The 27,828-nt window shown below is 37.6% G+C and overlaps 4 protein-coding genes and 1 long non-coding RNA gene across 6 annotated transcripts; 2 read left to right on the top strand and 3 right to left on the bottom strand.

Moving 5' to 3' along the window:
• Positions 1-101: 101 nt before the first annotated feature.
• LOC111461427 (G-type lectin S-receptor-like serine/threonine-protein kinase LECRK3) lies at positions 102-5,675 on the bottom strand. Its single transcript, XM_023104941.1, has 2 exons — positions 4,707-5,675; positions 102-1,931 (listed from the first exon to the last, which is right to left on the bottom strand). The coding sequence occupies exons 1-2, from the start codon at positions 5,592-5,594 to the stop codon at positions 381-383; spliced, it is 2,439 nt and encodes an 812-aa protein (XP_022960709.1). The 5' UTR covers positions 5,595-5,675; the 3' UTR covers positions 102-380.
• On the top strand, positions 4,528-20,363 carry LOC111461428. Its single transcript, XR_002713563.1, has 3 exons — positions 4,528-4,665; positions 11,162-11,164; positions 20,348-20,363. It is a non-coding gene; the product is annotated as an uncharacterized LOC111461428 (long non-coding RNA).
• LOC111461425 (octanoyltransferase) lies at positions 7,891-9,809 on the bottom strand. Its single transcript, XM_023104939.1, has 2 exons — positions 9,633-9,809; positions 7,891-9,032 (listed from the first exon to the last, which is right to left on the bottom strand). Exon 2 carries the CDS (start codon positions 8,764-8,766, stop codon positions 8,086-8,088), a length of 681 nt encoding a protein of 226 aa, XP_022960707.1. The 5' UTR covers positions 8,767-9,032; positions 9,633-9,809; the 3' UTR covers positions 7,891-8,085.
• Positions 17,537-24,182, top strand: LOC111461426. 2 transcript variants are annotated; one of them, XR_002713562.1, is made up of 4 exons: positions 17,537-17,878; positions 19,125-19,597; positions 20,295-20,300; positions 24,170-24,182. XR_002713562.1 is itself a non-coding variant. In XM_023104940.1 (2 exons), exon 2 carries the CDS (start codon positions 19,171-19,173, stop codon positions 19,585-19,587), a length of 417 nt encoding a protein of 138 aa, XP_022960708.1. In that variant the 5' UTR covers positions 17,537-17,878; positions 19,125-19,170; the 3' UTR covers positions 19,588-19,789. The 2 variants fall into 2 exon arrangements, 1 of the variants encoding a protein (XP_022960708.1); XM_023104940.1 differs by lacking the exons at positions 20,295-20,300; positions 24,170-24,182 and having other exon boundaries at positions 19,125-19,789.
• Positions 23,595-27,828, bottom strand: LOC111461424 (cyanogenic beta-glucosidase-like). Its single transcript, XM_023104938.1, has 13 exons — positions 27,651-27,828; positions 27,498-27,567; positions 26,779-26,837; positions 26,623-26,698; positions 26,418-26,495; positions 26,250-26,337; positions 25,855-26,110; positions 24,884-24,999; positions 24,549-24,766; positions 24,374-24,405; positions 24,184-24,289; positions 24,020-24,122; positions 23,595-23,931 (listed from the first exon to the last, which is right to left on the bottom strand). The coding sequence occupies exons 1-13, from the start codon at positions 27,810-27,812 to the stop codon at positions 23,763-23,765; spliced, it is 1,533 nt and encodes a 510-aa protein (XP_022960706.1). The 5' UTR covers positions 27,813-27,828; the 3' UTR covers positions 23,595-23,762.

Genomic DNA, 27,828 nt, shown 5'->3' with positions numbered 1-27,828 from the left:
TTACTGAGAGAAATGTTCTGTAATGTCCATACATATAGTCTTGGCAGACAAGATTCAATTGATCCTTTCGGTTTATTTGTATTCAGACATGCCTAGGATTTGTTCGCAAATTGCTGATTTTTATTGTTTAGAACAGAAATCATTGAAAACATTCAAGGATCTGCATAAAAAGCATTCTAGTGATGACTTACTTCTCTGAATCTGTTCTTTGAGAATTATGACTTGTTTATTTATGGTTTGACTACTACTTGATCTCTCTACTTTCACCGTTGGTCTTTCTATTTTTGAGAATTGGATCATTCATTTTATTTCTATCTCAAAGTAGGATATATCAAGCCCACCCCTTCCTATGAAAATTGCTCAAATTGGATAGAAGAAACTTAGCAATTGGAGGTAAATGGGTTGGGATTTGGAGGAACAGAAACAGGAGCTATGCCTTCAAGCATCCACGTTACCCTTTTCATTGTTGGTCTTTGTGATGGATCCTCTTGTAGGCACCAGATTGCAACCATCACAAACGTTTCCAACCTCCTCATGTCGTCCATGGCTTCCAAATCTTCCTCAACTAGAACATCTAATCTTCCTTGTTGGAAACAGTCATAGGCCCAATCAACTAATAGTTCTTGTCCTCCTTCAAAATCATTCATATCTCCGTTCCTTCTGCAACATATGATTTCCAGCAGTTGCACACCAAAACTATACACATCAACCTTGGCTGTCACTTGAGCTGACCTGAACCAATCTGGAGCAACATACCCTTTAGTCCCTCTAATCCCTGTTTCTGTTCTGCTTTGATCCATTTTCAATAGCTTTGCCAGCCCAAAATCAGCAATCTTGGCATTGTAGTGTTCATCAAGAAGTACATTTTGAGGCTTTATATCACAATGGATGATTTGCTTGTCGCATTCCTCGTGCAGGTACATTAGTCCTCTGGCAATTCCATAGGCTATTTGGGTTCTGAGGTTCCAACTTGGCTTCCTATCACCAAAAAGGAGGTCTGCTAGAGTCCCATTGCTCATGAATTCATAAACTAGAATGCGGTATCTCCCCTCGTTGCAATATCCGAGTAGTCGAACGAGATTCTTGTGGTGTGTTTGCCCAATCACATTCACTTCTGTCCTGAATTCTTTCTCACTATCTTCAAACACTCTGTCCAATTGCTTCACAGCAACAACACCAGTTTTAATCCTCCCTTTGTAAACAATGCCACAAGATCCTCTTCCTAGTTCTTCCTTGAATCCATTTGTAGCTTCTCTAAGTTCTTTATATGTAAACTGACATAGATTGTTACTTTCAAAGCTTTCACTTGGTTGAATATCACCTGCTGCAAGCTTCTTTTTATTGCAGGAGATGAAACCCCAACATATCATACTAGCCAGGATGAGAATGACAAACAGAGAGCAACCTAGCAGCACAGAAATCACAACAATTAATGTTTGCTGATTCTTCTTTCCTTCAGGTATTGGAAACCCATCTTGGGGTTTCCCAGTGGAACTAGTATTTCTTCTTAATTTTAGAAAAGAAACAGATATTTCCTTGCTATCTTCCCTCCCATTTGATAGTGGTAGCTTCTTCTTCCAACAGGTATTGTCTCTATACACAGCCACCACACAGAGGCAGTCAAGCAAGCAAGCTTTCTTGCACTCTTCAGCATTAAAAGGATTGTACCTCTCATAATCAAGCATTGGCCAATCAGTATTGGGAAGTTCTTGTAAACTATATAGATCATCAGTAGAATTTTGTGCACCTTCTTCACATATTTGTGGGATATTTGCGACACAGTTGCTGTAGGTATCATTCAGGTCCATAAAAGAATAACCAGTTGGGCACTTGCATCTTGGCCTTTGATCATCATTTAATGTGCATATACTATTATATCCACAGATTCCAGAGCTCAACTCTCCCCTCATAGCCATGCATATATTATCAGGCATCTTCTTGAAGTCCCTCCAGGCTGCATTTGAACTGGTGGTGGGATTCTTTGGATAGTGACTCACAGTAAGAACACCATCAAAATTGAGTGTCACTTTGTAGTAATGAATATCAGCTGGGTAATCTCCTTCTGGTTCACTGATATTAACCCTGTTTCCATCTCTTTGCATTATATACAAGACACCATCCTTGTCAAAAACAATTTCGTATCCATTAGTGGCTCGTATCGTATCGTACGATACGTACATATTGCCAGTGGGCAAGTTTCTGATATTGAGCACTGCACTGCCTTTCCACAATTGAAACCGAAACTTTCCCAATGAGTAATTCTGATATGATTTGTATGAAGAAAGTATGTCATTTATCTCCATCTTTTGTGTAGGAAGCAAGGTGTCTGTTGGGTGTTTAAAGCTCTCCCATAACAGCATGGAGTCTGAATCTTTAAGCATCAAATTCCCTGTATCATTCATCACAGCAGAGGCAACCGTCCCCGAAACAAGGCCGATCAGTTTCGAAGTTCCACCTCGGGAATTGCGAAGCAATAAGCCATCTAAAGCAGTTAGCTCAACCTTTGAGCCTCTTAGGGCTGGATTTTGGTCATGTCTGGCAAACCAAACTACAGTCTTTTCAGGTAATTTGTTGTACCAAATACACAACAGAAAGAGACCGTTTTCGAGTTCTCGAAAACCGAACGCGAAATCCTTCGAAGGAGAAAGCCATGGAGAAGTAGAAACATCACCAGCAATGAGAAAGCTACCAGTGTTTATTATGCTATTACTTTGAGCATTCACAAGGAAAGGCATTAGGAAAAGAAAAAGAAGGTGGGGAATCAGAGAAGCCATGAAAGAAGCTTACAAGGTGAAGAAAGATAAAGAGAGATGATCAATGGAAACAGATCAAAAGCTTGGAGTTTTGAGCAATGGAAACAGAGCTTGACTTTGAAGCTTGACTCATTCCGTGTCAAACCGTTGAATATTGTGCACTTAGTCAGGTCTAGTGAAATTCTGATTTTTTTTTTTTTTTTTTTTTTTTTTTTTTATTATTATAATTTTTTTTTCAATTTTAAAATTAAAAAACTGACCAAAAAAATCTATAATTTTTAAGGTTTCCAACAAGTTTAGGTACCAAAATATTAAAACCCTTTGATTTGTTTAAGATGATGGAGACCATGGCAGCTGCAAATTTTGCTTAAATAATGTTATCATCTCTTTCAATTTTTAAATGCTTTAATGTTTTTAGGCTCTCAAAAAATTTAAAAATAAATTTACGGTTAATTTTGAATGAAAATCGTGTGTATTTTATTTAAAAAATGCTCGTGAACCTGTTCAATTAGCCACGACCGATAATCGGTTAGACTTCGCCCAAAAGAATAGTATTGTTTGCGGCGAAGCGAACTCCCTCGATTCATTGTACTGGAGCGATTCGAGAAGAAGAATGATTAGAGTTGTATTCTATTCTATGCCCATAGATGAAGTGCTTCGTGGAATTTCGTGAAGCTCCCGACAGGCTTTTCACAAGTTCTGCGAAGTGGCCGCTTCTATTCCCTTCCCTTCTTTCACTCTTGAACCTCTTCTATTCCCTTCCCTTCTTTCACTCTTGAACCTCTGCTTCTCTCCCTTCTTTCACCATGAACTTTTGCTTCTCTCATCTGTCTCTTGAAACTTTATAAAAATTCATTAATATCCTTAATTTTTTTAAAAAAATTAAAAAAAAAGTTAAAAATTATTTTCGGTTAACAATATGAATGGTTAAATGAAATCGTTAATATCTAATTTCAAAATTATCCATGAATTTATGTTTTACTACGAACATGAAATTTTGAGAAAAATATTGATATAATATAAATGCCAAATTTGCTTATATTTAGTTGATGATACTTAATTTTTAAAATAAAACATATACGATTAATTTTTCAATTGGATCCTTCTACTACTTATTTAGCATTAAAACTTTAAATATAATTTTATTAAATTTATTTATTTGAAGGTAACTATCCTAAATAAACTCAAAAACTTAATATATAAAGCATATTATTCAAAATATATTTATTAAGGAATGAAAATTAAATTAAAATTTAATTGGTTAATTTTTTTTTTAATAATTTAATTTTATAAAAATAAATTAACTAACAACAATTAATTATCTAAAACTAACTAATATAATAAAATGGTTGAAAGTCACGGCGACCACCAAACAAAAACATTCTTTATTAATATCAAATTCTAATAGCATTCGAGTCATCTTCGATTCCTCGCTATTTCATTTTCAAATATCCTATTTTGAAACATCTTATTTTCACAAATCTTAACAAAACTTTAAATCAAATGATCCACTACCGAATTGGGTGACTCGAGCCAATCTTTACTTTCTTTGGACCATATAATTACAACCATAACAAGATAAATACAATCGTAACAAGATGAATGGATATGTGATTGAATTAACTTTATAAAGTATAAAAAAACACTAGATACATTGAATGAACTTGATTAGAAGTTGAAGAATGTTTGTGATTCCAATTTCTTCCCATACATGATTTAGTTGAATGATGATGGCCATTTTCAGTGGTTAGAGACTTACTTTGACGCTATTTATAACGGTACAAATCCACCGCCGGCAGATATTGTCTTCTTTGAGCTTTCCCTTTCGTGCTTCCACTCAAAGTTTTTATAACGCATGTGTTAGGAGATGTTTCCACACCCTTATAAAGAATGTTTCGTTCTCCTCCCCGACGTGGAGTCTCACACTAAACCATGGAGCTAAATGGGTAAGGGTATTCTAAACAAATCTTTCCAGCTTCCATTGGCATCTCCATCTATGCCCTTTGGATAAGAACTTACACTCAAAACTCCATCAAAATTCATGGTGGTTTTGTAATAATAAGCCTCTACAGGGTTACCAACACTAGGCTGTGTAATGTTAGATTGTTCTCCATTTCTTTTCAGCACATACAAAAATCCTTGTTCATCAAAAATCACTTGGCGGCCAGAATTTTGTGAACTAGCAGAATCATGAGTGTTGCTAATATAATATGCATCATATGGAAAGCCAGAGCGCAAATTTATGGTGTTCAAAACAGCATTTCCATCTCTAAGCAAACGGAACTGAAACTTTCCAAGTGAGAAATTACCTTGAGATTTACGGGAGGATAGAACGCCATCAACCTCCAATTTCTGCGTAGGAAGCAACGTGTCCGTTGGATATGAGAAACTCTCCCAAATGGATCCATTGATTGAATCCACAAGCACGAAATTACCAGTATCCTTCATACTACCAAACGCAACAGAAGCCGTAATAGGTTCCGATTTCCAGATTTCTCCACCGTTTCCGTTTCGAAGAACCAATCCGCTTGTAGCCGTAAGCTCAACCTTCGATCCTCTTGGTGCGAAAACAGGATTGTTGTCTTTTTCTTTGGCGAACCAAACGATATTGTTTTCCGGTACTTTGTAAAACCAGATAGCAAGCAAAAAAAGATCATCGTTATTATTATCAACGTTCCGGAAACCAAAAGCGAAATCATCAGAAGGAGAACGCCATGCCTGAACAGAAAAACTACCGGCGACAAGAGAGCTACCAGTGGAAATTCGAGTTCCATTGCTTTGAGCACACACGACGACGACGAAACTCAGCAACAGAAGAAGAAAAACGCTTACTGGAACCATTTTTGGCTGCTTCGATTCTGAGAGAGCAAACGAAGAAGAAGAAGAAGATGAAGAAACAAGAACTTCAACGTTTACAGAATCATGGACTGCAAGTCTTCCTTTGCTCCAGAAATTCATTTTTTAAATTATTTTTTTTTCTTACAAATTTCCCAGAAAAATCCAAGTTTGACTCGGTCTTTTTTTTTCCTATTTATTTATTTATTTATAAATAATAATTTTCAAACTTAATATTAAAATATTGTAATTTTAATTCTCTGTCTAATAAATTTTTAATATATTCCTCTAATTTAAAATTTTAATTTGGCTTAGATTTCCAAATTTAAAAAATATAAGGATTTATTAAATAAAAATCGAAAGGTTAGGATTTTTTTTTAATACAAACTTTATAATTACGAAATTAAATTCGTAATTTATTTATTTATTATTATCAATATTATACTCATATCCATTTGTCTTAAACTTATTTAAAATAACTACTAAATTAATAAAAATACTCATAAATTTTTCTCGATAATGTTCGAGCTTTCAAAAGTATTTCAATATCTTCGAAATTTAAAAAAATTTATTAATATATTTCAACTTTTTTTTAATAAAGTTTGTACTCCTATTTAATTTTTTTTTATTAATATATTTCAATTCTCAAGAGTTTAAATTTTAATGATTTTTTTAAAAAAATTTAAGGATATTATTTAAAATTTTAAAAGTTTAAAAATAGAAATTTTAATAGTATTTTTATTAATTTCGTGAAATATAATTTAATGATTTTTCGATTTTTCATTTTAATTTTAAAATTTTAAAGTTATTAATTATTATTTGTCTATATTACTTCAATTTTATTAAAATAAAAAAAGTGTAAACATATTTAAAACGTGGAAGAAATTCAAACAAATACGAACCATAATCTAATTTTTATAATTTATTTAATCAAAAGAGAAATTTCATACATTATTGTAACACGTGTCTTCCGCCAGACCATATTATTATATATTTATATTAAGATATAACTGTGGTGGTTGAAATTTGATTTCATTTTTCCAAAATTTTGTTTTTTACTTTTCAAGTTCAAAAATTAGGCGCGTTGACTTTGACATTAAATAATTTGACTTTTTGATAATCTTTATATTGACTTTTCAGTTAGGCTCGTATTTTTTTAAAAGTTTTATTTTGACTTAGCTTTGAAATTAGACGAGAATTTTTCGTTTTATTGACTCTTTCAAACCGTTCATCTTTGACAAATTACTTGCTTCATTATCTTAACTGGATTAAGTTATCGAACTCAAAATGAACCATATATGTCTGAATCATTCTTTTAACTTAAAATCTTTCTCGGTCGATAAAAGAACGATGCTCATTCAACTCAAGAGAAATTATTCAGTGAGATTGTCACAATGTGACTGACAGTTTTGAGAGAAACTGCAAAACGACTATGAATTTATATCTAATGGTTATTAGAAAGCATATAGAACTCTCGATCAAACTGATCTTGAAAAACATCTATATCGATATCATAGAGGTCTCAATAACAATCGCGTTAAAGACCACTAGAAATATTTCACCTACTTTAAAGGACCATATGAGCATATTAAAGACATTACTTTATGGTTTGAATGAGTCACCTAGACAATAATACAAGAGATATAACTATGATAGTGACTTTATTATCTCGATATCAATTTATTTTGCTTCCAACTTCAACACAAACAACATACATTAAATTATGTTTCAAATTTGAAATATACATTAAATTTATTCTCAACTATTCTTTCGTTCAACGCAAAATTGTCTAGCCGATTATAGCTAGATCAACAGCTTTGGCCGAAAGGTTTTTAATGTAGATGTTCCCTGATGATATCGCGCATCGACCTATCGATCTTACTTAAATAAATGTGGGCTAACATGCAAAGGATCACATGTTCACCCTTCCTACTCAGTACGTCAGCCATTTCATTACTTTTTCCAGCTCTACATTCAAATTTGAAGTCAAATTCAGCCCGTGACTCTTGCCATGGTGCTTGTTTGGAAATAAGTTTAGGTAAGTGAAATTAATGGCAAATAGTGTTGTTGTGAGTCTTTACTATGAAGTGGGATCCCAACAAATATTGTCTCCAAGTTTTGGAACAGTGAACGACCAGACAGTATATCTCCTTTCAACATCGCTGAGCTTTCGACTTTCATATAAACTTTATCCATCTCGTCTAACTCAACCCAAGTGAAATTATTTGGAGAGACTACCACAATGTAATCAACCATTTCTAACCGTCGAAGTATAAGAGAGAAACTGCTAAAGTACATCGAATTTGTATCCCGTGACTATGAGGGGCAGGTAGATTTTCAAATCTACATCCAACGATTATTAAAAGATAGTCACATCATAGAAGACTCAACCTCGACCTTACGACAAATGGAATACAATCATCCAAAATCTAATATGACATTAAGAAAGCTATGGTTATGAACCAATTTGAAGTATTTCTAAACAAAAAAATTGAAGTTACATACAAGAATTCTCCTCCACTGATCTACTATAACCAAATAACTTAACAAAACAAGAAATTAACTGTTCTTCCACAACCTCGTCACTGGGAAGAACTTCCCCAGTCTCCCTTCTCAAAGATGTCACATCTTTATCAGCAATCCCACAAGGCACAATATGCTTAAAATAACTCAGATCAGGATCCACATTGAAAGCAAGACCATGAGAAGTAATCCCACTTGAAATCCTAACCCCAATGGCTCCAATCTTCCTATTTCCAACCCAAACTCCCGTTTCCCCCTTCTCCCCAGCTCTAGCTCTCACTCCATACAGACCAGCCATCTCAATCATGGTCTGTTCCAGTTTCTCCACATACTTTCTAGCCCCAATTCCAATATCTCTAAGGGAAATTATTGGGTACAAAATGGCCTGATTTGGACCATGAAATGTAATGTCTCCCCCTCTCTCAGTGTAGTGAAGTTCAGCTCCTAGCTTCTCTAGATCCGACTCGGGGATTAACAGATTGTGATCCGTGCGCCTTTTTCCAAGTGTGTATGTGGGTGGATGTTGCAGGGATAAGAGGGTGTCTGGGATTTCACTAGCTTTTCTAGCAGACACAAGTTTTTCTTGCAAATGGAGGGCTTCTCTGTAGCTGACAATCCCCATTTTCCATATCTTCAGAGTTTGTGGCAATCTCATTCCCTATTTTAAAGCTATAGAAACAGTTCTAACACCCGAGTATGTTCTTAATATCTACGGGTTGTAATCGAAATGGAATCAGAGATTATAGACAGGGCGGATTTCAGGGATTCATATTTGATTCTTTGTGAAGTAAAGTCGAAATTACATCTCTCCAATGCTTTCAATGTTGAGATTCATCCAGAGAGTAGTTGATCTTCTTAACAACAGATGAAAATGAAAGAACAGAAGAATGAATTGCTTCAAGAATTGAAGTAGATCCACACCTGAGCAAGAATCACAAAGGAAAAATTAATGAAAAAAAACAAGAAGAACTCTTGAAATTCATACTTATAATATGTCAAAAACGGGCTTAAGGGGATAAATTCTTGATTGCCTCATTGGTTCAGTTCTAATATAATCTAAATTTTACTTCCAAGTGTTTTGATGATCAATTCCTAGCGTTTATATCTGAAGGATGATCACAGATTTACTAATTAAAAGTAACAAATCCTTGAAAAAAGACTAGAATCTTAAGGAAATTTCAGTTGTAAAGAGGAAATCGGCTAAACATCAAACATGAACAAACTTTAGGCAATTAACTTGGCCAGAAATGCTAAAGAACTTCATATTTTAACTCAAATCAGGGTTTCCACTTGAATCGTGACATTCGATTTCCTTTTCGTTGCCATTTGCAATCAAAACCTGCATTATAACATATATTTCATGGATTTCTACACAGATTCATACTATTCTGCTTTCTAATTTCCATATCCCTCGCCAATTTACTCATTTGAACAAACACAAACAAACGCAGCATCCCAACCAAAATAATCTCAACAGATACAAATACTACTCTCTTCTTTCTCCCTTGGTAGCCAACTTACGTATAACTTTGTATTCAGTCCTCCCGCACAGCCGCCACTGTCCGCCGTGGGTGGTGACGCCAAGCCGCAGTGTTGCTGATCTGGTACGTCACGCCGCCGTCACAGATAAGGAGATCGGGTCTGGGGGTAGCTAGGTCCACCGGAGAGGGAAACGATAACTTTTTTTTTTTTTTTGAAATAAAGAAATAATAACCTCACAAACCAAAGGGTTGGGATAATAAAACAAAGAGATTATGTTTTTGTAAATAAAATAAAAAATAAAAAAGCACAAATTTTAATTTTAAAATTTAAATCTATTTAATTCTTAATTAAAAATAGAAGTTACTAACACTGTTGGATGAAACTCCCATCCATTTAGGGAATGATCCTCGATACTTGCACTTGACGTTGGTATTTGACAAGCTGCGGCAGAATCAGTTGTACGTCAAGAAAGAAAAAATGTGTCTTCGCACAAATATGTATAAACTTCCTTGGACATGTCATAAGTTGTAGATAGATCGGGATGAATAGCGATAAGATAAAAGCTATCCAAGAGTAGAAAGTCCCTACTTCCGTATCCGATGTGCGGTCCTTCTTAGGATTAGTAAACTACTATAGGCGGTTCGTTGAAGGGTTTTCACGACGAGCCGCCCCCTTAACAGAGCTCCAAAGACCACCTTTGGTCGTGGTCAAATAAATGTCAAATGGCCTTTGAAGATCTGAAGGCAACCATGACGAGGGGTCCTGTCTATAATCAAAGAATACTATCTCCATTGGTTCTGAGAAACCTAAAGCAAAACCATGAGAGTTTACCCTCAAAAGGGTTTTCACAACGAGCCGCCTCCTTAACAGAGCTCCCTCCTGAAGAAAGACCACCCTTGGTCGTGGTCAAATAAATGTCAAATGGCCTTTGAAGATCTGAAGGATAGGGGTCCTGTCTATAATCAAATAATACTATCTTCATTGGTATGACGTTGTAACGACCCTAATATTTTACCTATTTAATCTAAGGTCATTACTATATTTGAAATGCGGAATATACATTTAATGGACCCTATTCATAAATGCTATTCGCACTCGCCTTTTTATTACCTCAAAAAAAAGATTACAAGGGAAAAAGGGAAACATTATTGAAAGAAAGGAAAAACAATAGAACCAAGAATAATAGTTTATTCTACCCTAAGGTTTATTATGCAAATACATTTCATCCTATTCTAACTTATACTAGAAATGGAAAAAAAAAAACAACCAACTACCCTATGCATGTGCCACGATCCTGAGGTGTTCAATGCCGTCGTCGTTGTCACATGGGTGCCTTGCCCTTATCTGCAAAAGTAAAGTAGTACAAGGCTTGAGTATTTCTAGAATACTCAGTAAGTGACCCCCTATCGGGGTTATGCGACAAACACATGCAATGAAATGATGGGTCCTATCATTCTGTTTCGTTTCGTTTCATTTCGTTTTCCCTACGGTGTAATCCTAACAGGTAATCGTGGACGTGTACCATATACTCTACACGCAGCCCATACGTGCGAGTATGGGCTCACCAGCTAGTTCGCACATCGCTGGGCCATTGTCCCTAGCCGGTGGGCATGCTCTGGGGGCCCACCGGGACCCATTAAAACTAAAACGTCACGACAGCGCTATGCAGGGCATAACGATCGTTGTCTGTCATTTGGATGTACGCGTCCGTACCCTCGTGATGGGATAGGGGTATTCCCCCAAATGCATGAACACAATATGCATGAGGTCCCACTAGTCCTACAGTCATCATTTAATGAGCATAACCCCATGTCACGTTTCATGCTTACATGTTATTCTCATTCTCATTTCGTTACATATCATACATATTCCTAGCGGGGTTATGTATCATGCAATTTACCGTATTTCATGTCATACAATTCATTCAATTACATTCCCATACTCATACAACAAGCCATAATCGTACACGGGTCACACATCATCACATGCATTCATATCACATCCACTAAGCAGCATAAATAACATACATTCACGTTCACATGATTTCGTACTTAAGCACATTAAGCTAGCATACAATTTAATGGCACGTGCATAACTACGGGCACATGCCAACATACATCAATTAATGCGTAACCTACAACGGGTGAGTCACTTACTTGGTAGGCCTTAGCCGAAGTACTCCCTAGAATATAACGTAAGCTCCTAGCTCCTCGTGGGCGTTCTACGCTTCCGTTGGTGGTTGGTTCCTATTGGTTCATGAGTCACTTCTGTCAGTATTCCACAAATAACAATAAATTCCCAACTGGAATTTGTGAAATGCGACCTTAAAATGTTCCCTTTTACCTTAAACAGGGCCGAAACCAGGTCCGGGAGGGTCGAAACTGTGTCAAACGGGCTGGAAATGGGTTTCCTGAGCCGAATAAGCCACCGGAGCCGAGGAGCCGCCGCTGAGCCGATGAAGCCGCTTGAGCCGAGAGGAGCCGTGCTGCAAACGTGACACGTGGCACAATCAGAGAGCGACGCGTGTGCAGGCGTCTCGGGTCGAGGCGCGGGTTAACGGGTCGCTCGCGGGTCTCGAGCCAAACGCGGGTGATAGGCTGCGCGGTGATGGGCCGGCTCGCGGGTGAAGGTCGGGTGTTTGGGCTGCGGGTAACGTGGGTTCTAGGCTGACTGAAGGGACGGGGTTCGGTTCAGGTTTCTGGATCCGGATCTTGGGTCGGACTTCGTCCTCTTCGCCCGACTGCCTGCGCGATTTTCTGGCAATCTCTCTCTCTCCTCGACAACGTCGTCCCGAACTTATCCTTCACCCTAACCCCGTTTTTGGTACAGATTTTGTTGGGAAGGGCCTCGCACTCCCGGATCTGGAGAAGCTCGGAAGTCCGCCGTTTCGTCTTCCTTGCTGACGGTGTTCAGCGTACGGGATTCGTCTAAAACCTACTCCTGATGTGTGTAAAGGGTTCTGGGATTACTTTTATGGTGTGAAATGGGGGTTTTCGACGTCGATTCGTACGGTTCGGCTTCGCCGGAGTTCCGTCGGTTTTCTGTTCTCTCTCCTTTTTCCTCACCGTTTTCGTTTCTTTGTAGGTTCTTTCAGGGTGGCTGAAGGTCGGGGACACGATTTGTGGCATCCCAGCCCTCGGTCGCCCTTTGTGGGTCGTGTGCGAGTGAAAACTCCAACGTCGCCGGAGTTTTCGGCTCTACCGACGACCATCATTATTTTTTCTCTCGGTTTCGTTACAGAGGCCTTCTGAGGAAGGCTAAAGCAAAACCATGAGAGTTTACACTCAAAATGGACAATATCACTATTGTGGAGAGTCATGTTCTACTAACATGGTATCAAAGTCATGCCCTAAACTTCCCTTTGGGCTTTCCCGGGCTTCCCCTCAAGGCTTTAAAACTTGTCTGCTAGGGGAAGGTTTCCACACCCTTATACATGGTGGTTTGTTCTCCTCCCCAACCAATGTGGGACATCACAATCCACCGTCTGCTAGGGTAAGGTTTCCACACCCTTATACATGGTAGTTTGTTCTCCTCCCCAACCAATGTGGGACATCACAATCCACCCCCTTTCGGGGCCTAGCGTCCTCGCTGGCACTCTTTCCTTTCTCCAATCGATGTGGGACCGCCCCCAAATCCACCCCCCCTTTGGGGCTCAGCGTCCTTACTGGCACACTGCCTCGTGTCTACCCCCTTCGGGGAACAGCGAGAAGGCTGACACATCGTCCAGTGTCTGGCTCTGATACTATTTGTAACGACCCAGATCTACCGCTAGCAGATATTGTCCTCTTTGAGCTTTTTCTTTCGGGCTTCCCCTCAGGGCTTTAAAACGCGTCTGCTAGGGGAAGGTTTTCACACCCTTATAAATGGTGGTTTGTTCTCCTTCCTAACCACCGACGTGAGACATCACATGGAGAGACCTTTTAAAAATATATTCGGAAATAGAAGGACTTAAATAGATTCCTTACTTAAGTTTATGAAGTAAAATGGTAATAAGTATAATAGCTTTAGCATCAAAATAGAATAAAGACATTATTTTTGCTTCTTTTTTAATCTATTTAAACATTTTCTCCTACTCTATCAACTTTACCTTAAAAAAAGTCTTTAGTCCATGCCCGCTACGGGTAGGGGTGTTCGTGTGATCTGAGAACTTGAATTAGTTCATGGGTTGACTGTGATGTCCCATATTGGTTTGGCTAAATAAATAAATGTTTGATACAGGTAGGGGTGTTCGTGTGATCTGAGAACTTGAATTAATTCATGGGTTGACTGTGATGTCCCGGTTGGAGAGCAGAACAAACTGACAAAAATCATCTCAAAAAGTCCCACATTAGTTGGAGAGGAGAACAAACGGATAAGAATTGTTAAGATTCAAAAAATGTCATGAAGATTCAAAAAATATGTCAACAACAGAATTTGAACCTACGTAGAACTCAATTGATTTCAAACCTATTACATTAGCCACTCAAGCACATCAATATTTATTAGAAAAAACCATGTTTAATTTCATAAATTATGTAAAAGTCAAATGGTCAATTTACTTATTCTATTAAAGGGGATCAGGAATAAATCCCGTCCACAAACGTCTCGAATAAATCTGGAGACTATAAATACCCACAATATGTTATGTAAAATTGAGATTCGTGGATGAATGTAATTTAGATCTCAAATTGAGACGTTTCCCTTAGAAATCCGAGCATCATATTTGCCATTTCTAAGTTTCAAGCAATTTTTGTGGTAGAATTGCACCCGAGCCATTCAATCAAGCCTTGATCAAGTTAGATGGTAGAGTGACTCAATTTAGAACAAGGTTCCAAATCTTGTTTCTAGATTTTCGATCGTAAGAGGTAATCTAATTCTAGCCTTATCTCTTGGTTGATCCAAATTTCGTATAAGGAGGTGTTAATTACTTTGATCCAAAGGTTCTTGCTAAAATAAAAGTTTGGATCGTTTGGCTGAGGATTATGGTTGCCTTATCACAAACCACCCTTTACAAGGGTGTAGAAACCTTCTGTAGACGCGTTTTAAAACCTTGAGGGGGAGCTTGAAAGAGAAAGCCCAAAGAGGCCAATATCTGCTCGCGGTGGATCTGAGACATTACAAATGGTATCAGAGCTAGACACCGGATGATGTGCCAGCCTTCTTGCTGTTCCTCGAAGGGGAGTAGACATGAGGCGGTGTGCCAGTAAGGACGCTAGGCCCTAAAGGGGGTGGATTTGGGAGCGGCCCCACATCGATTGGAAGAAGGAAAGAGCGTCAGCGAGAATGCTGGCCCCAAAGGGGGTGGATTGTGATGTCCCACATTGATTGGGGAGGAGAACAAACCACCATTTATAAGGGTCTGTAAACCTTCCCCTAATAGACGCATTTTAAAGTCTTGAGGGGTCAGGGAAAGCTTGAAAGGGAAAGCCCAAAGAGGACAATATCGGCTAGTGGTGGATCTGGGACGTTACATTGACATTTTTTTTCTTTTTTTGTCGGGTCAAATCGATCCACTCGAAAATAAAGCTACAATCCAACCTTTGATTAATTTATGTATACTCGAAAACAAAACAAACCAACTCAACTCAATCTGTGTATACTCGGAAATGAAGGGGCAATTTTTTTTTTTTTTAAAAAAATTTGATTAATTTATTCTTGTGTTTGATAAATGTTTAAAATTATGTTAATTAAGTCGTGTTAAATACCAATATAATTTTTTTTTTGTTAAATTCGTGGATGAATAATAATGTAGAAAATAAAATAAGGTTAAATTATAATTTTAATATCCTGACTTAGATTTTAAAATTTTCGGTGCGTTTACGTGAGATCCCACATCGATTGGTGAGAGAAACGATACATTTCTTATAAAAGTGTGGAAACCTCTCATTAGTATACGCGTTTTAAAAATTGTGAGGCTGACAACGGTATGTAAAAAACCAAAGTAGACAATATCTGCTAGCGGTGAACTTTGGCTATTACATATGGTATCAGAGCGAGCAGAAACAAGATCGAAGAAGGCACACACGATCAAATAAGTAACCATTTGGATTCCTTTTGAGTAGTACTTTAAGGGATTGCTAGGATATACTAGCATGCGAACATGAACATAAACTATCTACAAATGACTGAAATGCCCTTGAAAAGAGATTTTAGAACGGTATGTTATAATAAATTGAATTCTGCTACTCTAGGAACTCTTATATGAGTTCAAGAATGGTTCGAGCATGCCTAAATGAATTTTGGTACACTAAGACAGTTTTACGATGGCCAAAGTCAAGATGCTTCCAGTAAACCGATCACCCTAAGATTGTGAGAGGCAGTAAGAGAACTGCCTAGATGCCTTAAGAACCTAATTAACGTCCACGATACTTAAGAAGGGGCTAAGAAAGCTTACCACGCCTATAGTAGTTTTGAATAAAAGAACATCTCTAATTTCCGAGCATTCGCAAAGATAAATATAAGAAATTTCAACGTTTAAATAGTCAAATTCTTTAAAATTATCGTGAAATAATAATGAAGCGGAAAATTCCACAAAAATCCACTACAAATTTAGAAACTCACATGTTTTCTTTCTTTTCTTTTTCATGGGTTGTTATCACAATTATGACTCAAATTCTGGCTCAACTACCCAAGTACAATATTTTTTAAACATTTAATTTCATATAGATCCTTTGGTGGTTCGAGATTTATAGACTATAACAAGAAGAACGTTGAATAAGTAAGCGATCAATGGATCTATCAGGACTTAAAATATTTTACTCGGATTGAACGTTAGTTGTTAGATTTTGTGATATTTTATATTTTTTACTTGAAGTTTTGGGTCCCGTTTGATTGACATAACGAGAAATACGGTAGTTTAGAAGAGAACCAAGAAAGTATTAAACCAATTCTGGAGAAGAACTATAGACTACCGTTAGCTCAAGACATGGATCTATATTAAGTGTAGAAACAGGTGAACTTGTAAATCAATTCTCGTTGGACTAGTGTGATGTCCCACATTGGTTGGGGAGGAGAACAAACCACCATTTATAAGGGTGTGGAAACCTTCCCCTAGCAGACGCGTTTTAAAGCCTTGAGGGGAAGCCCGAAAGAGAGCCTAAAGAGGACAATATCTGCTAGCGGTGGATCTGGGTAGTTAAAAAGGGTATCAGAGCTAGACATCGGACGATGTGCCAGCCTTCTCGCTCTTTCTCGAAGGGGGGTAGACACGAGGCGGTGTGCCAGTAAGGATGCTGGGCCCCAAAGGGGTAGGTTTGGTGGCGGTCCCACATCGATTGGAGGAAGGAAAGAGTGTCAGCAGGGACGATAGCCCCAAAAGGGGTGGATTTGGGGGCGATTCCACATCAATTGGAGGAAGGAAAGAGTGCCAGCGAGGACGCTGGGCCCCGAAGGGGGTAGATTGTGATGTCCCACATTACAAGGTGGTGTGCGAGTAAGGACGTTGGCCCCAAATGGGTGGATTGTGATGTCCCACATTGGTTGGGAGGAGAACAAAACACTATTTATAAGGACGTGGAAACCTGTCAAGATGAGAGTCCCTATCAAGTGCCGAGAGGGAAAGCTCAAGAAGGACAATTTCTGCTAGCGGTGGATCTGGGCCGTTACAACTAGGGACTACACAAATAGGTGTCAAGATGAGAGTCCCTATTGAGTGCAGAAACGAGTCAAGGTCGACGTTACAACTTCACAAACCGGTCTTGGAAAAGATCATGACTACGCGAATAGGTGGTGTAGTATAAACACTTCTATTTAGGGCATAAACAGGTAAAAATATATTAATGACAATAACTTTTAATTTTTTTAAAACGGGTAAAAATATTTTTAATTATTATTTTTTAAGATGGGATTGAAATGAAGCATTAATTTTTTTTTCTATAAAAAATAAATGAGAAAAATAGAATTATTTGGAATAAACTCCAAATTACCAAAGTGACCTTGCAATTTGAAGCCTCGGAATACATTGGACTTTTGCTCCAAATCTTGGCATTCAACAAATATCTCTTTGGTTTACGCCTCTTCTCTCTGTGATTCATATGGGCAGGTCTTCAAGTGACCTTCACCACTGTTTCCCATATCCCAATCCTTCTTAAATCTTCGTTTCATTCTTCACTTTCAATCTTCTTTCAAATCCCCTCTTCAGATCATTCCTTATGCCTCTGTAATTTCCCCTTCTTTTCGCTCTAATCCTCAATCCATGAACACCCACATGGAATTTTCTCTGTTCTTGTGAACTTCTTTTCGTTCTTCAACAGATTCACTGTAATGGGTCCGTTTCAGTGATTCGTATGGCCTTCGTTTCTTATCAGGTTTTTTTTTTCTTTTTTGAATTTGTCTGTTTCTTGTTCTTCTTTCATTTGTTGCTTTTGTTCTTTTCTGCTTTTGTTGCGTATAAAATTGAATTAATCTGTCGATTAACTGTTTCTATTGTTCTAATCTTGTCTTCTACCAATCCGATTCTGTTTCTCTTTGGTGGATCTTGTTTGTCTCTGCTGTTCGGGGATTTTCGAGTTTCTTGGTAGCTTTTACTCTCGATTCTAATATTTGTTTGTGGTTTTGAGATTCTTGTTGCTTCGAATTTGGTTATCTGCGATTGAGATTTGTTCATCTTTCTGGCTCTGTTTAATCCTTACCTAATCAGGGGAAGTCAACTTAGGTTTGAGAAACTTTGCAAGCAAGAACAGCATATTATAGGAACTTCGGCTTTGCTTTAGATTCAATTACATGTGAACTTTAGCTATCAATTGGGAGGAAGTGATATTATAGGGATTTGAACTTAGAATCTGTACTAGTTTGAACAAATCTTAAGTTCATAGGTTAGTATATATTTGATTCTTTCATTTCATCCCTAAAGAATTCAAGGGTCTGTATTCTACTGGTTAGGTTTCCGTGCTGATTAGTTTGAGGAAGTATTGTAATTGCATTAGATGTGTGAGACCCTACATCGGTTGGAGAGGAGAGAACTAAGCATTCTTTGTAAGAGTGTGGAAACCTCTCCCTAGCAGACATGTTTTGAAAACTTTTAGGGAAGCCCAAAAGGGAAAGCGTAAAGAGGACAATATCTGCTAGTGGTAGGCTTTGGCCGTTGCAAATGGTATCAAAGCTAGACCTCGGGCGATGTGCTAGCGAGGAGGTTGAGCTCTGAAAGGGGGTGGACACGAGGCAGTGTGTTAGCAAGGACGCTGAGCCTCAAAGGGGGTAGATTGGGGGGTCCCACATCGATTGGAGATGGGAACGAGTGCCAGCGAGGACGCTGAGCTCCGTAGGGGGTTGGATTGTGAGATCCCGCATTGGTTGGGGAGGAGAACGAAACATTCTCTATAAGGGTGGAAACCTCTCCCTAGCAGACGCGTTTTAAACACCTTGAGGGAAAGCCCAAAGAGGACAGTATCTGCTAGTGGTGGGCTTGGGCTGTTACAAGATGTGTCATGCTTGATGTATAACCATCAGCTGGTTACGATATTCGAGCTTGCCGTGTTTATTTACTTCACGAGTTTCTTATCGCAAGCGAATTGGAATTGTTTCCTATGTAATTGCTTGTTTTGTGTCTGGCAGTTGCAATCTGTTGCATGATTTTTCTTTCTTGGAGTGCTTAAAGAGGATGGGTAGAGGTCGGGGAAAGGGGAGGAAGTTTACCGTGACGAATCACGATGATGCTGGAAGCGGTGAGGAAGAGAAGATCCCTGCACAAAAGCGAAGGGGAAGGCCACAGAAGCCATTGAAGGACGAGATTGACGAGGAGGAAACCGAAAAGATAGAAGACGACGACAGCGAGAACGTGAAAGGCTGTGACATTGTGAGCAAGGAGATGAAAAGCCCACCTGCAGCAGAGAATGGGAAAAGAAGGAGAAGAAGCTCACAAGTGAAAGAAAAGCTCGATCCAGTCAAAGATGAAAATGGGGACGGAACACGGTCGAGCACCGATGAATCAACAAGATCAAATGGATTTCGTCACAACGGAAGCAGGCGAAAAAGCAAGCCCCATCGAGCTGCTGAAGCGGGCGTGAACTGCAGGTAAAACAACCTTAGTGAATGAGGCATAGAGATGTCGTGATAGATTACCATATTTGCTGCGTATTGTTATCTCTAAAGAACTGTTGAATTCAGTATGATCCACTGTGCTTGTTTTATTATTCTTTCTCTCTTCACCATATGTTCTTAACATTACAACAGAATGTTCTAACTAAGAATGAAATGGATCAGCATTCTTTACAATGATATCTTCATTTCTTGTTTTTGCTATCACTTTTTAAGGAGAAAGCTTTAATTGTTTGCAAAGAATGGGTTGAAGAACTGAAGCATTGATGAGTTTGTTGAATAAAGTGAGTGTGTTGGATGCTGAAAAGATGTGGTTTGCCTTACTTTTTTCTTTTTGAGATGTTATTATGTCTGAGAATATAAACATTTTTTTTTATGTCTTCACAGTGTAAAAGTAGATTGTGAGCTCATTGTTTTTTTTTTTTTTTTAAAACAAAAGTGCATTAAGCGTGTCACGCGGTTTTCGGTGAGGTGATGACGTGTGATATAAAAAGTTTGAATTGGCGTTCTTTTTTCGATTGTTCTATGTTCATTCTTAAAACTTCATGATTATTTTATATTTTGGTCTGTAAACTTCCTTTTTTTTTTTTTAATTGGGTTTTTCCTTTTGTGCTTCTCCTCAAGCTTTTAAAATGCGTTTGCTATGAATTGATTTTCACATCCCTAATATTCACACTTGTCTACTAGGGAGAAGTTTCCACACCCTTGTGAATAAATGTTTTGTTCTCTTCTCCAACCAGTGTGAGATCTCACAATTCACCCCTTTGGAGGCCTTCTCGTTGGCATATCGCCCCTTGTCAAATAGTGTTAGAGCCAGGCACCGGATGGTGCGAGACATTGGTTGAAGTAAGGCTAGATTCTTTTCATAGTAGACGCATTTTAAAACTGTGAGACAGACAATGATACATAACGAGCTAAAACGAACAATATACAATCTATGTTGCATACATGATATTGACGTAATGCAAAAAATAATAAATTAAATGATTCACAAAATCTAAAAGTAAAAATGTTAATTTATTGAAGGAACTCCTTTTGGCATCTCGTTGTTTCTTCAATGCCTACTTTAAAGACAAGAATCTTTTTGAAATATGAAGAATAGCTTCTTTTTGTTGAAAGATTTGGAAGGCCACCAATTGGCTGGTTAAATTAGATAGATATCTAATGGACTAATGACATGTTTGCTTGTCATTTTGAAAGGGTTAGAGTAACCTTTATCATGTTCAAAATCAAAATTATAAAATTCGTCATACTAAAAAGTAAGTTTGTCGCTCCTAAAATGGTAATCTAATAGAAAGTCCGAAAGACTCCACTGTGATCTAAAACCTAATTCAATAGATTGGTTAAAGATTTTTTAATTTGCATATAGCTCGATAGTTAAAACACTAATTATCATTTTAAAAATTGATGGTTCAATCCCTCCCCATATGGGAAGTGGTGAGGAACAGCTAGAAAAAAATAGCTGCGATGAAAAATTGTTGAAAACATATTTAAAATTGTCGTTCTAATAACCTAAAAGATGTATTGTATAGGGCATAAGATTGAATCTATCAAACTTTAGAACCCCCTGCTTCTGACCGTTTGTCAAGTAGAAGAATGATTCCCTTAATTGTTGATTTCGAGACTTGACGGTAGGATCCATTCTCTCTTTGGTCTAAGAGGCACTTAGTTCACGGTTAGATTCTAAACAAATTGTTCGTTATAGTACCTAAGAAATAAGAGGTTGGATTTTTTGCCCCAACTATAATTACGGACAATTTGTGAATGATCAATTTGCTTATAATGATTATATCTATGGACACAATTTATGGAATATTATGTTGACACATTGTGTCATATGAAATTGAGCTGTGTTATGAAAAGTGTTATACTATGTTATATGCTACATTATGAGATGACATGAAATGATTAAGTTACGTATAAAATGAACAACTATGATATAACTTGCATTATAGTTACATGTCATGATTTTAAACTATGGAGACCTGATGCATATTGTATATCGTTATGAATAGTATGGACACTTACACTATGATGTTATGTTATGGTATTATGTAGACTAACTATGCACTCCCTTCCCTCCATGGAATTACACAAGTGTGAGTGCAATTTAGTTGAATGTCAGCTCTAGAGGTACGTATATGAGCTCGCGTGTGGTCTATTTGCACATACATGGGCCACGTGTGGAGAAGTACTACACATTCAATTATGCACGGGCTAGAAGTAGAGACCAAGACTATGTCATGATGTTTTATCCAAAGGATGAATCTAAAACATAACTGCATGTAATTGCATTTTTTAAAATACTCAAATCACGTACTACTCTTATTTTTCAGGTAAAGGTAAGTCTGCATGAATGATTTCGCAGTGATGACCATTATGAACGTTTAAGTCCACGTCATCATTTTGAAACGTTCTAAAAGATTGTTCCGTCTTTCATAATTAAGTCAAGCATGTAGTATTGACTTTATTCCAATAGTAAAAGTAGGGTCGTTACATAAATATTTAATTACAGCAATACCCCTCCTTACATTTCCCTTTTCCAATTTCCTTTCTTTCTTTTTATCATGTTAAAAATAAATTCTCCAAATTAATTCAAATTTGAATATTATACCAAGGGAACCTGAACTGAAGAAAAAATTGATAGAACTGGACATGAATTGGAGGAACAAACCTGGATCGTACTGAAACCAGCCCCTTCATTTAAGGAAGCTCGGTGCAGCTTGACATTCCTCGATAGTGTACGACAACTGGTGGAGAGGCTCTGATCGGTAGCATCTTCGGGGCGATATGATGAACAACGATCGGGCAAAGGATGGAACGACAGTGGCAATCGGCTCGACGATTCCCTACGTTGGCAATAGAGAGATATGAGACTGCATGAGAAGACGTTAAGTGAATGTACAAAGGAGACCACCGAGAGAGAATGTGAGAGAGAGTTGACATTTGAGACGGAGACGTCGATTGGGTGGAAAAAGTAAGGTGGTGGCTGCTCGATGAGTGAGCCTAGCCCAATCCTCCATTTTCGAGTTGGGTTGTTTTTTTTTTTTTTTAAATTATTTAAAAGAATCATACTTATCTATCATACATGTTATATTAATAACTAAAATCTCATAAAAATTCAAATATCAAACATTTATGAGTCACGACTCATTGTTAATGTTGATTACAAACACTCAATATTGTTAATCTTTTTAAAAGTTGGGTAGAGTTGTGTTGGGTTGGGTTGTAGCTCTATTTTTGGGTTAATAGGGTTAACCAGATAAAAAAAAATGTTAGACTGCACACCTAATCAAATTTTAGGTTTTAAAAAAATTTATGCATGTAAAATCGAAACAATCTAACCCGATCCAACCTTTATGGTTTGAGTTAGATAGTCCATATTTGTTAAGTTATCAAGTCATATGAACACCCTACCAACTAGGTAATTTTTTTGTTTTGATATGAACACTAGACCTTGGGATCCCAAATAAAAGTCTATTTTTTATCTTTTAGATAATTTCGAACTTAATTTATTTTTAAAGATCATTATACAAAGTTCAATTCTTTATAAGGGTGTAAAAAGTTCTCTCTAGCATACGTGTTTTAAAAACGTTGAGGAGATGCCTGAATGGGAAAGTTCAAAGAGGACAATATCTGCTAGTAGTGAGTTTGAGCCATTACAAATGGTATCAAAGCCAAATACGAGAAGATGTGCCAGTAAGGAGGCTGAGCCCCAAAGAGGGGTGGACACGAGGCGATGTGCTAACAAGGATGCTGGGCTTCAAAGGAGGGTAGATTAGGGGGTCTGACATCGATTAGAGAAGGGAGCGAGTGTCAGCGAGGACGTTAAGCCCCGAAGGGGAGTGGATTATAAGATCACACATCGGTTGGGGAGGAGAACAAAGAAGAAGTTGGGCCGAGGAGGATTGTGAGATCCCACATCGATTGAGAGAAGGAGACAGACGATTCTTTATCTCTAACAATGGGCTATTCATAAAAACAGCCTTTTATTTTATTGATCATCAGAAAATAGACATCACCCATACATAAGAAAATGACCTCATTTTTATGACACATTTCTTAGCTAGTTCACTAGCATATCCCATAATTAACAAAAGACATGAAAATTCATAAAATAAGAGGGGCAACATTATTGTTTGAAATGGATCATCTTCAAGTTTTGAGGAAATTTTCGAACCATTTGGCTGAGAGCTTTGGAATTCTCTTCAAATTGTTCTTGTAATCAATGTAGTTAAGGCCAAACCGAACTGCGTATCCACTCGACCATTCAAAGTTGTCCAAAAATGACCATGCAAAGTATCCTTTTACCTTCACGCCAGACCTACAATGGTTTCCAAAAACGTCGTAAGACAAAAATCTTTAATATATTTAACGAATCTAAAACATCGACACATATCCTTCTTTCATACTTGATTGCTTCGTTAAGATTGTAAAGATGATCGTGATGGTATTTGACTCTAGCCTTGTCGTTGATCAATTCCTCAAATGTGGGACCTTCGATTTCGAGATACCCTACAACAGATGATTTTCATTAGTAATGTACGTTTGCTAAACGTAAGTTTTGTTTTCTTACCATTCTCGGTGATATAGATAAATGGATCGTTGTACTTGGTCTTCGTGTAGATCAGTAGTTCTTTGAGTCCTTGTGGATAGACAGCGAGCCAAGATACCTCACTAAACTATATATAATACAATCAAAGAAAATTATTAGATAATCACGACATGTACAATTCAATCACTGAATAGATTTGCACGTAAGTTACCTTTGGACCAATTGAGACTCCGTTACGATCAGCTACCGTTCAAAAACATTACAAATGTTAAATCAAAAGTCTTGAACATAAAAAAAACCTAAATAGTAGGCTCTTAAGCGAACCCAGATGATAAAACGAATCGTGATGAACTCCCAAATTTGCTTATCGAAAAAGTGATACATACTCGAGAGATCTGCACGATAATCGGTCAAGTAGCTTGGTTGTGGTCCTGGTGCATTGGGGTTGTCTTTGGCATAGTTAGCTGTGTAGTAATTTAGTCCAAGGAAATCAAGTGACCCTTTGATTGAAGCACTTTCTGCAGCTGAAAATTTGGGTAATCTCTCCTTCACGAGTTCCCTCATGATAGGTGGATAATCGCCATAGGTTATTGGATGCAAGTACCTGCCATAAATATTTATATATAGTATAGTTTATAATATGATATTAAACGGTTACATATATATTAAAAACTTAGGGTTTTTCATTTTTGTAATAATGTTTCATATAACCTTTGCTTACCAGCCAAGAGCAAAATCAAGAGCTCGAATTGCAGCCTTTTTGTCGGCCTCACTATTTGAGTTTGGAGTATACCAAACTGTCACTAGTGTGATACCAATCACACCCTTTTGATATGCCTACAAATCCCATAAAGTTGAAGAGTTATAAAATGATCAAATTTAATGAGCTCGACGTTTGGGAGCTTTGAAAAGGTTGAGAATTGTCGTGAAGATTTGGTTTATGAATCTCTTGGATTCATGAATACTTTTGGTATATTTCCCACTTCGATTCATGAATTTATTGGATTCATTTGGTTCAACTTCTGTAAGAGCCTAAGCCCACCGCTAGTAGATATTGTCCTCTTTAGACTTTCTCTTTCGGGCTTCCCTTCAACGTTTTTAAAACGCATATGCTAGGGAGATGTTTCCATACCCTTATAATATTGTCCTCTTTACGCTTTCTCTTTCGAGCTTCCCTTTAAGGTTTTTAAAACGCGTATGCTAGTGAGAGGTTTCCACATTCTTATAAAGAATGCTTTGTTCCCCTTTCCAACCGTGAGATCTCGCAATCCACTACCCTTCGGGGCCTATCGTCCTCGCTGACACCCACGTGGATACTCATTCCCTTCTCCAATTGATGTGGGACCCCCAATCTACCCCCTTTGCGACCCAGCGTCCTTACTGGCTCACCACCTCGCGTCCACCCCCCTTCGGGGCTCAGCCTCCTCACTGGCAACATCGCCCGGTGTCTGGCTCTGATACCATTTGTAATGGCCTAATCCCATTGCTAGTAGATATTGTCCTCTTTAGGCTTTTCCGTTCGGACTTCCCTTCAAAATTGTTAAAATGCGTTTGCTAGAGAGATCTTTCCACATCCTTATAAAGAATGCTTCGATCCTCTCTCAAACTGATGTTGGATCTCACATTTCCCATATTGGTACATTCTCTCATATTGATATCAAAGCATTTTGGTAATATACGTTATTAACGAACCTGATATTTGGTTTTGTAAACTTTGACAGCAGCTGCATGAGCAAGAAGTTGATGATGGCCAACAATGTAGGGTTCAGTGCCAGAATCTCCGCCAAGACATTTATATGGTTGCCAAGAAGAACATCTACCAGGAGCATTGGCTCCTTGGGCATAGCCTCCCATGCTGAAGCTCCATGGCTCGTTAAGAGTGATCCAATGTTTAACTCTATCTCCGAACTCTTTGAAGCAAAGTTCAGCATAGTCTCGATAATCATTCCTATAATTAATTTTCGAAGTTAAAAAGAAATTTAAACGTATTATTGTAACTTTTGAAAAATTTAAAAACATTTTTTTAGACTAAATACAACGATCAAAGATATTTTTATTAATTTAACGTCTGAATATTTCATACTTACACAATTTGACGCCCCAAGAAGCCTCCATATTCATCTTCTAAAGCTTGGGGAGTGTCCCAATGAAAAAGGGTGACAAAGGGTTGGATGCCTATGAAATCAAGTGTGAATATTAATCAAATTGGGTTGAAATAATCAAATTAATTAAGAACATGTTATAATGATACTCACCATTTCTAAGTAGTTCATTGATGAGGTTGTTGTAGTACTCAATTCCTTTCTTGTTCACTCCTCCACTAAGTTTTCCCTCTACAATAATTATAAATAAAAGTATAGTGTAAAAAATTGTTATTTCTTCACAAAATTTTGACTATGTTCTTCCCTAAAAATGAAAATTTAAGTAAATTTCTTAGTAACTCGAGCTCTTTTTCCTTACTCGGCAAAACTCGAGACCAAGCAATTGAGAACCGATATGCATTGAAACCCATTTTCTTCAAAATGGCAACATCTTCCTGTATTGTGAACAATTGTTTATCAATTACAAGAAAAATGATTCAATAATAAAATTCAAACATGTTTGTCTCCTATGTACCTTATAGCGATGGTACTGATCGAGAGCTACATCTCCATTGCTATGATCATAAATTTTCTCTGCAAATTTTAAGAAACAATGACGTAAGTGTTCTTACTTTGTAGATGGTTTTTGTTTATACATTATTTATATTGAGGATTCTTAGAAGAGGAGTCTCACATCAACTAATGAAGGGGTTGATCATGGATTTATAAATATTGTCTCTATTGGCATGAGACCTTTTGGGAAATCAAAAGCAAAGCATGAGAGCTTATACTCAAATAGGACAATATCATACCGTTATAGCATGGTTTCTAACATAGTATCAGAGTCATGCCCTTAATTTAGCCATATCAATAGAATCCTTAAATGTCGAACAAAGAAGTTGTGAGCCTCGAAGTAGTAAAAAATGACTCAACTGTCGAACAAAGGGTGTACTTTGTTCGAGGGCTCCAGAAAAGAAGTCGAGTCTCGATTAAGGAGAGACTCTATGATGTAATTTGTTCGAGGGGAAGATTGTTGAGAATTGTTGGGAGAGAAGTCTCACATCAGCTTCAGCTAATTAAGAGATTGATTATTCGTTTATAAGTAAGAAATACTATCTCCATTAGTACGAGGCATTTCGGAAAAACCAAAAGCAAAGCCACGAGAGCTTATCCTTCAAATAGACAAATACGGAAAGTCGTGCAAGAATCATCAAAAGAGAGTAAATTAAAAGAAATATGGTAAGAGAAAGACACCTGGGTGTTGGTGAGTGAAATTATCCCAAATACTTGGCCCTTTACCATCCTCAAAAGCAGCACCTTCAAACTGATATCAAAGGCCTAAAATGATTAGCAAACATTGATGCATTGAAGTTCCTTTCAAATGAAGTGTACCTCTCTCTCCCCTACCTGATAAGCAGCTGATGCTGAGCCAAAAACGAAGTTTTTAGAAAAGCTGCTTCGTCTTACGACATCGATAGGGCGTCGAGGGGCTAAGTCTGCTTTGGCCACTATGAGAAAAAGGAGAAGAACCATAGAGATAAGAAAGCTATGGCCATGTTTGAAAGCCATTCCTAGCTTTTGGTTT

Source organism: Cucurbita moschata, unplaced genomic scaffold (assembly GCF_002738365.1).
Source record: "Cucurbita moschata cultivar Rifu unplaced genomic scaffold, Cmos_1.0 Cmo_Scf00025, whole genome shotgun sequence".
In the NCBI taxonomy this organism is placed as follows: domain Eukaryota; kingdom Viridiplantae; phylum Streptophyta; class Magnoliopsida; order Cucurbitales; family Cucurbitaceae; genus Cucurbita; species Cucurbita moschata.
This window is presented reverse-complemented; position numbering and strand designations above follow the sequence as displayed.